Genomic DNA, 12,273 nt, shown 5'->3' with positions numbered 1-12,273 from the left:
CTAAGATCCGAGGTTAATGCTTTATTCACATGAAAAAATTTAGGTTTTATTTTATTTATAAATATATTTGGAGGAAATCTGGTAAGGAATACCCATAGTATTAGTAAGTATAGGTAAATCTATTAGTTTTATTTATATATAGGAATTAATTGAAGAATTTTTTTGCCTTTTGAAACATGCCAAGTCCCTGCTGTGTTCCCGTATGTAAATCTAATTACAAAAGTAGTTTAAGAGTAGGGGAGGCAAGTATTTTTGTTTTTGGCTTCCCCAAAGATAAAGAACTTAAAATTAAATGGCTAACAGCCATACCTAGAGATAATTGGGCTCCTACTTAATATTGTGTGGTTTGACCTGAATTATATTATATGTAAAAATAATTAGCTTTTACCTGATGGCACAATCACTAAGATTAGAGTTAACGCAAGATTAGTTTACTCAGCAGTGCCTCAAATTTTTCCAAATTTACCGCCATATTTAACAAAAACAGTGCCTCTTCCTAGAAAAGCCAGACAAAAGAAATAGTGAACAACAAAAATGTAATGAACTTGCCAATAAAGCCTTTGAGCAACTTGATTTCATAACAAATTTTCAAGATATTTATTATAGTAATTATTCCCAAAAAATATCGGACCTGTGGAATGTAAAAATTGTTGGAGAGATATAAAACTATATTTCTATACTTTAAACTTAAATCATGCTTATATAACTATTTTTATCACATATCAATAGATAGCGATGTAGGTCGTTAAAGTGTTTTTAAAAAACAATGAGTCCCAAAATGACCTAAAATGGATTTTACCTTTCGAATTGAAATTAAGTAGGTGGTCTCAACTCGAAAATCTATTAACTAGGTATAAGTCTTCGGAATATTGTGAGCTTAATAAACCATACCTCTCATCCAAAGTTTAGATTTCTTAAAATAGGCGTTAAATTTATTGGAAAGTTCTGATTCACACAACTTAAAGAATAAAAAAGATAGTGACATTTTTAATCGAGTAATACTTTTAATAGACCATAAAACTTTTTGAAGAGACCAATCTGGCAAACCCTTGTGCAAAATTTTAAAAAAATTTTAATAAGCGAATATTGAATTAATCAATTAAATGCGACTGCAAAATTAGCAAATTTTCGGTTCAGGTAAAACCAAACGGGCACCAGTAAAATGAATATTGTGACTGACGTGAGGAAAAGTGTCAATGAATAGTCGATACTGACAGTCGATATTTGAAAACAAGTATGAATTATTCAATCGACGAAAAAATAGCCATAATTAAGTGGTATTATGCGGGAAACGAAATGTTTCTGAAATGTTTTCAGTTTATTTCCCCACCAAGCCCATTCCGTCCATTTTAACTATTAAACGTATTGTCAATAAGTTTGAGTCCAAAGGTACCGTAATAAATAATTGTAAATGTTCAACTCAGGATATCGAAAATAGAGCCGAAGAAAGAGAGAACAGAGATCTTAATATTCTACTGAGTGTGGAGGAAAACAAGATGGTTAGTACGAGGGTTCTTGGGCAAGAGGTAAATAAACATCATACAACGGTATTGCGCACTTTAAAAAAGCACAAATATTATTCGTATAAATTCAAAAAACATTAAGAGCTGCAGGAAGGAGATGAAGAGCGAAAAATGGCATTTTGTTTTGAAATGATGGAAAGAGCCAATAATGATAGGAATTTTTTAAGAAATATTTGATTTACCGATGAATGTACATTTACCCTTAACAATGAACCAAATGTTCAAAATTGCCGATTGAAGCCAAGAAAATGAACATCGCTTTGTTCATACTCGGACACAATATCCCCAAAAAACAAATGTATTCATGGGAATTATCGGACACTATATCATTTGACCCTTTTTTGTGGACTATAACCTAACAGCTGAAACCTATTTGGACTTATTTCAAAATCAAATTGGACCCGCCTTGGAAGAAGTTGTTCAGGAAAATCAATCAATCAATCATCAAATGATCTGGTACCAAATGAATGGTTGCCCGGCCCATAACGCCCGTATGGTTAGAGAGTGCTTGGAAAATGCTTTTAACGGCAATATAATTGGTCCACGGTACCGGATACTTTGGCCAGCCAGGTCACCTGATCTTTCACCGAATGATTTCTTTTTGTGGGGTCATTTAAAAAGTGTCATTTATAAAAGTGTAAAATTTGAGAATCTAAACCAGTTACAAAACGCTATTTCGTTAGAATGTAATAAAATTTCCCAATATCAACTTAGTAACGTTAAAAATGAATTTTATGATCGGTTAGGATATTGTTTAGCTGTTAATGGGGGTTGTTTGAATATTTGATTAATTGATGTTTTTATGTAATTCTCTATTATTTTTAAAAAAGTTATTGTATTTTATTTTATTTTTCCACACTTAGTAAAATATTAAGGGTTCTGTTCTCCCTTTTTTCGGATCTATGTTCGATCTTCTGAGTTAAACATTTACAATTATGTATTGCAATGTCTTTGGACTCGAATTTACTAACAATAGGTTTAATGGTTGAAATGGACCAGATAGGCTTGATGGGAAAATAAATTGAAAATATTTTAGATACTGCTATTTATTTAATTATATTCTAAGTATGATAAAATAATTTTTTTAATAATCGATACTAATAGTTGTTATTGGTTTAACTTCATCGTTATATTAAATCAAAGTTTAGATAAAAAAGTAATGTTAACGTGTCTTACTTTGAATGTATGGTTGTGAGATTGATAAAACGAAAAAAAAAATTCTTGTATTCGGCTGTAGGTCAGATTTGACAAAGCCTTATAACAAATTGTTTGCTGGTGGCTGGTGTCTGGTTTTACCTGAACCGAAAATTTAGTAATTTTGCAATTACATTTAATTGAATAATTCAAGATTGGCTTATTAAAATTTTACAGAAACTTTGCACGAGGGTTTTTACATTTTTTCTGTAAAATGCACAGGGAAGCCAATAATTGACCCCCTTAAAATTTACATGGGCTCGGCGACGCACCACCCGGTATATTATATCTCCTTGCGCATAAGAATTGCTTAGAGATTATTTTAATCTACTCACTAAGAGGTACCTACAGTATGTTTCTTCTAACTTTGTGTGTCATCAAATTCTGACTTAAATAAAACTAACGACACCACTAATTATTTAAACATTGTATCCACTTCTTTAGCACCGACTGAGAAAGTTGTCAATTTATTAATTGATGAAATTTATATAACCTAAAGACTAGATTATAGGGGAAAAAGTCTAATAATGCATTTATGTATTTATTAACGGCGCCTATACATATTTGAAACAATAAGTCAATCACATAAATAAAATATTCTCATTTGTAAATAAAGCAAAATCAAAATTGAACGTCCATCTCGGCAGAGCGGCGCTTTCAAAGCGTAAACGGATCCACCAAAACGGATCCGAATCCGGCCTGTGTAAAGTCGGCTGTGGCATTGAAATGCCAGCCAGTGGTGCCAGAGCTACCGTTTTTGCGGTAGATCTACCGTTTTAGCGTTTTGTCTACCGCTCTACCGCAAAACATAAAATATTTACCGTTTTTTGTACGGTCTCTAAAAAATGAGTAACTATACAAAATTATAAAAGTATACTCTTAATTTTTTAATAGAAAAACGAAGAATGTAAATTCAAACTTTATTTTTAACAACCCGTGTAACAAGCCGAAAATGCAATAGGTGTCAATACTGATCGCTCTGCCTGATTGGTCGGCCGTGACTGTAGCGGGGATTCACAAGAGCATTAGTTTGCTGTGTTTGTCGACACTTGTTAATATTGTCGAATTAAGTTAGATTTATGCCGTTTATTTACTTACTGTATTTTAATTAGAGATATTCGATGTGTTAACAGAGATTAGTGCAAAGTTATTAGTGACCTTCTTTAATATAATATATCTATTAATAAGCATTACAAAAAACTTAACTTTTAGAATAATGAGGTAAGCGATTATTTGTAAATTTATTATAAGGAATTTTCAATGTATTCTTGAATAATTAGTTGTAGTTCGGATGAAGAAAATAAAGGCACCTCATCAAAAAATATTAAAAAGCTAAAATATAACCAGCAGTATAAGAAGGAATGGCAAATTGAGTTTAAAAACTGGTTAGTACCTAGTGCAAATAAAAATGAGGGGTATTATACAATATGTAATAAAAGTATTAATGTAAGTTCAGGAAAATTACAGTTAGTAAGACACCAAGATAGTGAGGCGCATAGAAAAAAGTGTAGGGCGGTTGATTCTACTAGTCAGGCAACATTAACATCATTTATTGCTCAAGGCAAAAATAAAACCACAATGGACACGACAACCAAGAAAGCAGATTTATATATTTCGGCATTTATATCTGAGCATAACCGTTTAAGCTGGCCGAATATATTCCTTCTCTTTTAAAAAACATTTGCACAGACTCGGAAATAGCAAAAAATATAAAATGCAGCCGAACTAAGACAACAGCTTTGATAAAAAATGTCATAGGCGTATCCAGTTTTGAAGAAACATGCAGGATTTTATGAACTGTAAAGTTTTCGCTGATTATTGACGAATCGACTGACTTAAGCACCACCAAACATTTGGCAATGGTTGGTAGATATTTTTATGAAAATAGGTGAGTTTTTTTAGGAAATATTAGAGATTTCTTACATGTATAACAATAATATATTTTTTAGGGTTCAGGATAGATTTCTAACACTTGTTCCAATGAAAAATGCAGCAGCTTCGGATATATATGGAGAAATTGTGAATTTCTTTAAAAAGAATAATATTCCCTATTTAGAAAATCTCATAGGATTTACTTCGGACGGTGCAAGTGTTATGGTAGGCCAACAAAATTCGGTTGTAACAAGACTAAAGAATGATATTCCCAACATTTTTTTAATGAAATGTATATGTCACAGCTTTAATTTGTGTTCCTCCTATGCCTGTCTAAAACTTAGTCTAAAAAACTTAGTCTAAAAAACCAAGAGCTACGGAGGATTGTGTACGTGATATTTACAATTATGTATGTAATAGTCCTAAACGAGTTGAAACTCTTAAAGAATTTCAGAAGTTCACTCATACTAAAATTCACAAGATTTTACATCCGTCCCAAACGCGCTGGTTGTCCTTAGAATCTGTAGTGTGTAGATTATAATTGAGCAATATAATGCTTTGAAATTATATTTTGTCGATGCCATTGCAAGTGATAAACTTCAAGAGGCCGAAAATATTTATCACAAATTAGAAGATCCCTTATTATTAGCATTTCTGTTGTTTTTGGAACATGTTTTTGCCATTATTTAATAGCCTTAATAAGGAAATGCAGTCTGCTGAGCCTAAATTATACAATTTGCACACACGTATGTGTGATATTTATAGAACCCTTTTAGATTTTTTTATTAAAAAGGAAGTTTTAAATCTATATTCTATTGAAAAAAATTAATGTTAAAAATCCAAACAATTTCAAACCTTTAGAAAACATATATTTAGGGGCTAAACTTATACAATATCTCTTGTCAAACAAATTATCTGTAGAGCAAAAACATATATTGCAAACCCAATGTTTAGATTTTTATATAGAAGCAGCCCAGCAGATTTTAAAAAGGCATGACTTTGGTAATGATATATTAAAAGCTATGGATCTTATAAATCCAAAAATAATATCTAAGGCTGAAAAAGAGTCAGTTGTTCCCTTAGCTCAATATTTTCCGAATTTAATTTCAAATTCGGAACTTCAAAAACTTGATATGGAGTGGAGACTTCGTAGAAACTCTCAGTTGGCCAGAGAGCATAAAGATGAAGATTCAATAACAAGTTTTTGGGTCAAAGTTCATAGTGAAAAATATGCAGATGATACATGTGTATATCCATTACTTTGTTCTTTTGCTTTTAAAATTCTTAGCATTCCTTAACGAATGTGGAAAGAATTTTCTCGCATATAAATTTGTAAAAATGAAAGCAAAGAAATACATTATCTACCAGTTCCATTATTGGACTATTGCACTCAAAGCAGTATATTGAGAATGAATGTTTTAATTTAAACATAACACCAGGCTTGATGAGGCTTCACAATAGCCAAATGTACAAAAAATCAGACAGATTATCTGATTCGGATTCAGAATAGTAATAAATATAATAATTATTATCTTAGAAATACATATTTTTTTTGATTAGAATAATATTTGTTTGCGGATTTATTTGCTTTTGGCGTTTTTCAGTTCACTTTGTTTTTTTTTTAAGATTTAATAAAAACAAAATTAGTAAAATGGTCTTTTCATTCATTTCCTTTTCTCGCGAACTTCAAAATATACAGGGTGTCCCGTAAATAGTCGTCCAAATGAAAAATCCTAATAGATTTGACTATTTCCAATCAGAATAATCCAACATAGCTCTAACGAAAGTGTTACGGTTTTCGAGATATGATTGATTTTTGCGATATTTTAAGAAATACCTACCTGTAATCAGTTTTTTTATGGTGTGTCACTAAATGAAAAAAAATTACAATTTCTTGGGTTGGATATTATTTGCCAATAAAGGCGCTTTATGATGCGTATTAAAATTATTGAGTTATGCAAATATTTTTCACAGGAAAAATTTTTGAAATTGCTATATCGGATTTTTTTCTTCTTTTCAAAAAGTTTGAAGTCTTATGACGCAATAAAATAATAATAGACTCTTGGTGCCCATTAGCGCAAAAACTTATTTATCCCATGCCGTATTAAAGACAAAAACTTTTTGAATTTTTTGTTAACCCCAAAAAAAATGGTAGTTTAAATGCCGAAAGAACTATTTTGTGAAAAAAAAATCGTTTTTTTTTTTCGATGTAAATTAATTCGGTTTATTTGTGTTTTGCAATTTTACAAAAGGTGTTCAAAATGGCCACCACCTGCTGCTATACACGCCCTACACCTTCTTATAAAGCATTGCTTAATCCGTTGAGCGTGGCCAGCTCTATTTATCTCTTGAGCAGCAGTTTGGATGCGCCCGCGCAGATTTTCAATGTTTTGTATGGGTCTCCTGTATACAATTTCTTTGAGGCATCCCCAGTAAAAAAACTCAAGAGGATTTAGGTCAGGTGACCGTGGTATTGCGCCATACTAACAACTAGAGGTATTAAAAAACTTTAAGCTTAAGTTAGTTCCAAGTTGTCAACGGTGACAATTTTAATATCGGTGTCATAGGTCATAGATAAGAAATATAAGTAGGTTATTAGATAGGCAACTGCCTATGTACGGGCTTGGCTGTTGTACTCGTGGCGCCCTCCAGCGTCCGGAAAATCCACATATTAATAGAGAAGATAAATCGCAATACCAATTTAAAATCAATTTGTGGAGAGGGATTATTAATGGTAAAATTATAGGACCGTTTGAGTTGCCGCAAAATCTCAGTGCTGAATATTATCTTCATTTTTTGCAAAATATTCTCCCCATCCTTTTGAAAAATGTTCCTTTAGATATTCGCAGAAATATGTGGCTGCACGACGGATGTCCTGCGCACTACGATGTGCAAGTTAGAAATTTTTTAAATGAACCCTACCCTAACCGATGGATCGAACGTCTAGGACCTATACTGTGGCCCCACGGTCACATGACCTAAATCCTCTTGATTTTTTTTACTGGGGATGCCTTAAAGAAATTGTATACAGGAGACCCATACAAAACATTGAAAATCTGCGCGAGCGCATCCAAACTGCTGCTCAAGAGATAAATAGAGCTGGCTACGCTCAACGGATTAAGCGATCCTTAAGGTGTAGGGCATGTATAGCAGCAGGTGGTGGCCATTTTGAACTCCTTTTGTAAAATTGCAAAACACAAATAAACCGAATTAATTTACATCGAAAAAAAAAACGATTTTTTTTTAACAAAATAGTTCTTTTGGCATTTAAACAACCATTTTTTTTTTTGAGGTTAACAAAAAATTCAAAAAGTTTTTGTCTTTAATACGGCATGGGATAAATAAGTTTTTACGCTAATGGGCACCAAGGTTCTATTTTTATTTTATTGCGTCATAGGACTTCAAACTTTTTGAAAAGAAAAAAAAAATCCGATATTGCAATTTCAAAAATTTTTCCTGTGAAAAATATTTGCATAACTGAAAAATTTTAATACGCATCATAAAGCGTATCTATCGGCAAATAATATCCAACTCAAGAAATTGTGATTTTTTTTTCATTTAGTGACACACCATAAAAAAACTGATTACAGGTAGGTATTTCTTAAAATTTCGCAAAAATCAAAATATCTCGAAAACCGTAATACTTTCGTTAGAGCTATGTTGGATTATTCTGATTGGAACTAGTCCAATCTATTAGGAGTTTTCATTTGGACCACTATTTACGGGACACCCTGTATACGTCAAAATATATTTTCTACCGTTTCCTAATTCAAATCTACCGCTTTTTCGCCACTCTACTACCGCTTTTCCAATTATACATCTGGCACCACTGATGCCAGCTAAATAAAGCAAGAGTTTACGTAGCCGAATAAAACTAAATAAAGTTCATCTTCGCCATTTGGAAGAGTCTAACTAATGGAGTTATTTATGTAACAAGTGTATAAATTGATCCTTCTTTTATGAGAAATTCCCATGAGTTATCGCGAAATTATAAATTAAATGTCAAATAATTTTTTAAAAAGGCACTAATGCTTTAAAACACTTTTTTTATGTACTGGTGCATAAACACTACAGCGAAACTTTATAAACCCTGGAAAGTGCGTAAAGTGAGTACTTTACGCACAGTAGTAGAAAAAAGTATTTTAACCTTTCCTGCTATGCTTTTTAATTTTTCAATGTTTTTCTAGTATTCTTCTTTTGACTATTTTCTTATTCCGTTTCGGATCTATGAGGACTTCGCTTAATTTGGGTTTCGATATTTGAGGTTAAGAATAAGTACGTGAAAATTCAAGATATAGCCTATAAAACTTTTTTTGCTTTTATGCTATATTTGTGTTCTGTGTATTGCATTTTCACTCAAAAAATCGTATAAATTTGCGTTTTATTTTAACGCGTGTCTTAGGAAAATGACTATAAGGCTAAAAATCTACCCAAAATCAATCAGCGATGCTTTAGTAACCACATTTATGTTCGGAATAATCCCAGTCATTTACTATTTTGAATTATGGATAGTGCTTCCAAGATTCCATCAACCCTGGACCTGGACTTACCTCTTTCATTTCTGTATGGGCAACTTTATCTTGTTCAACTTGTGCTCAAACCTGTTGGCGGTAATATTAACTGACACTAGTATAAACGGAAAAATCCTGAGTGCCGAAAAGAACTGGAGGTTTTGCTCCATATGCGAGACTTTGGCTCCTCCAAGGTCTTGGCACTGTGCTACATGCAACACATGCATCTTAAAAAGAGACCATCATTGCATGTTCACAAGTTGCTGCATCGGACATCTCAACCATAGATATTTTCTTGTTTTTGTTTTTTATATATTCATTGCCACTTTGTATTCTAGTATTTTTAACATACAATATTTGTACAGATATGTACCATTTGGTTCATGGCTATCAGTACTTAAAATTGTGTTCCCATTAGCAACCTTATTTTTGGATTGGACAGAAACCCAACTTTATGTTGCATTTATGATAATTGTTTTTATTGGGTGTTTGTTCACTGGAGCCTTATTATATTATCATCTAAATTTAATTTTAAAAGGCATGGTCACACATGAGAGAAATGAAGTTATGAGTGTGTATGATCATGGGAGATTGGGGAATTTGAAAGTTGCTCTAGGAGAAAGGTGGTTTTGGGTTTGGGTTAGTCCATTTTTGATTAGTAAACTTCCTGGTGATGGTATAAAGTGGGTCACTAAAGTTTCTGAAAAAGGAAAATAATAAGAGCTCTATAGATTACAAAGTTCAAATGGTGATAGCATTTAGAATTAAAGGTTTTTGTTGTGCATGTACCTATTATAAGTTTTGGTAGGTGAATACCTCTTTAGGTAAAAGATAATTTATTTTTAACTGAATCCATCAGCATCATTAATTAGATTATATTGTCTATGATACTTGAATTTCTTGTCTTGAAAATATGGATGTTGTGAAGCAGTTAAAGAAGAAAAATACATATCTGAATAAGCCAAAATTATAATGTCGCACTTCATTTTTAAGTTAGTTTAGGTAAATGCAGGTATGTTTTACTTAACTATTTTTTAGGGCAAACATATCTGAATTAAAATTTATTAATATTTAAAATAAAAAATTTCTTTCCACTTTTAATTTGAGAAACTTCATCCTTATTGCAATTTTCCTAAGGAACTTTTAACTACTAGTTTATAGGAAACAAAATATCAACAAATGAAATTCTGGAACCAACAGGATGGAGCTGTAGGTGATAATAAGTAACTGAATGGATTAAAAACATAAATATTAGCCTGCAATATTTTGAAATTGAAGGTATCCACTAAAAGTTATAAATACATTAATCAAAGTTACTAAACTATAAAACTAGGATTAGAAATGAGCTTCCATTTTATTGAGGGTCCAGCATAAAAATTCTCTTTGTTTTAATTGTTTTGCATTTTATGATAATCGGCAACTGTGCTTTTAAGTTCCTGATCTACATCATCATTATATTAATGATTTGCTGTGGAATTCGCAAACTTAGGCCTTCCATAAAAATATTTATTTGTGGCTGTTCTAAAACCTGGTATAACAGAAACAACAGGCTTGGAAAACATCAATTTTTTCTTTGAAAAAATCAGATGTTTGTATATTTTTTTTCAAGAAAATAACATATACTTAAATTGTAATATAAACTATTTTTTTTAGTATTAACTCATAGCTTGGATTTTTTCATATTTATTTTATCAATTTTCATGTCAACATTTGCAAAATACAAATAGTATAGTATATTATTGAAATATAAATATAATGCATTTGCAAAAGTAAATACTCAAAAAATGTCAATGTAATATAAAAAATTAGACAAAAATAGATATATTAATGTATTTTGCTCTAGACTCAATGTATTCAGTAACCCACAGAAGCAAAACACAACCACCTGATTAAACTCTGTTTCTTCATTCAATAAAGATGAATTTAAATTCTCCAAAAAAAAAGCAAGGAAATTAATTGAAATTAAAGAAATCAACTTAATTTAATCATCACTAGAATTATTTGATTCAAATCAGATCACCTTTAGCTCCAACCAGAGCTCTTTATCACCATACATTAAAATTGTGTATATCCCATAATGATCTCTAGTTGATAAAGCATATATTTGACTGTACTATTATAACATTTTTTTTTAATTATTTTACATTGACTTTGTCAAGATGATTTTTTTACTTTTGATAATAAAGAATTTCTAATTTTTTTTTCAAAATATTTCTATATTTTCGATAGGGATATTACACTCAATTGCTATTACCTTATTCTAGGTAAAATGTAGTAAACGAAAAGCTAACTTCTTATTTTTAAATTCTCCCCAAAAGTCTCTTCCAATAATTTATTATCCAATGTTCAAGAGCACATTTTAAAGAATTAGAGTTAACAAAATAGGAGTATTATTTCTAACCTTGATGTTTAGTGGTGATAAAATGTAATTTTGGTACTCTCAGGTACTGAGTCTTGTACAATATTTATTCAAAGAGCTCTTGGCCTTTTCGCCACTTGCCCCTTCCTTTTGGTTCTAGAATTCCAATTTGTTATTCTGTATCCTACAATTTAATATCTTTTTTCTCATTTAAAGAAATTTGTGAGATATTCTACCAGCTGATATCAAAAATTAAAACTGTAGGTAACAAATTGCATTTTAAATTGTTTGTATTTTTATCTTCATTTAGATAATGCTTTTTGTTTATTTAAATGATTTTTGTCCAATACAGTTGTCATGAAAAATTCATGTGACAAAAATTTATGAAATTTATATTTATTCTTATTCTCATAAATTTTATTAAAATATATATAACATGCAGTCACTGATAATAGAACAAAATCTCTTTTTTTATTGCATTTTATTTTAGCTTTATTCAAAAAATACAAATTCTATTTAAAATATTTAAATCACATACATATTTTGAAATGAGACTGCAATTTTAACATTATTTTACATAAAAATAAGATATAAGTTTTGAACATTTAATAATTATCTAAAAAAATATTATTTAAATGTCCTTAATAATAATAGAAGTGACAGTATTTCAAAAACACTTGACAGGGTGGTTAACTTTTTTTTTGCCTGGAAACAATCTATTAGAAATGTAAATTTTTTTTTATGGTTTTTTTATTTGACAGCTACCTGGTTTAGTACTTAGTTTATGTTTTACCTTTAAAATGTACTGTTAAAG

At 30.7% G+C, this 12,273-nt stretch overlaps 1 protein-coding gene across 1 annotated transcript; it reads left to right on the top strand.

Annotated features, from left to right (window-relative positions):
- Positions 1–8,883: 8,883 nt before the first annotated feature.
- On the top strand, positions 8,884–12,021 carry LOC126738082 (probable palmitoyltransferase ZDHHC24). The gene has a single exon (XM_050443244.1). It carries the CDS (start codon positions 8,996–8,998, stop codon positions 9,815–9,817), a length of 822 nt encoding a protein of 273 aa, XP_050299201.1. The 5' UTR covers positions 8,884–8,995; the 3' UTR covers positions 9,818–12,021.
- Positions 12,022–12,273: the final 252 nt, after the last annotated feature.

This window comes from Anthonomus grandis, chromosome 1 (genome assembly GCF_022605725.1).
Source record: "Anthonomus grandis grandis chromosome 1, icAntGran1.3, whole genome shotgun sequence".
Lineage (NCBI taxonomy): Eukaryota > Metazoa > Arthropoda > Insecta > Coleoptera > Curculionidae > Anthonomus > Anthonomus grandis.
The sequence above is the reverse complement of the archived record's forward strand: the minus strand, read 5'-3'. Positions and strand labels throughout refer to the sequence as shown.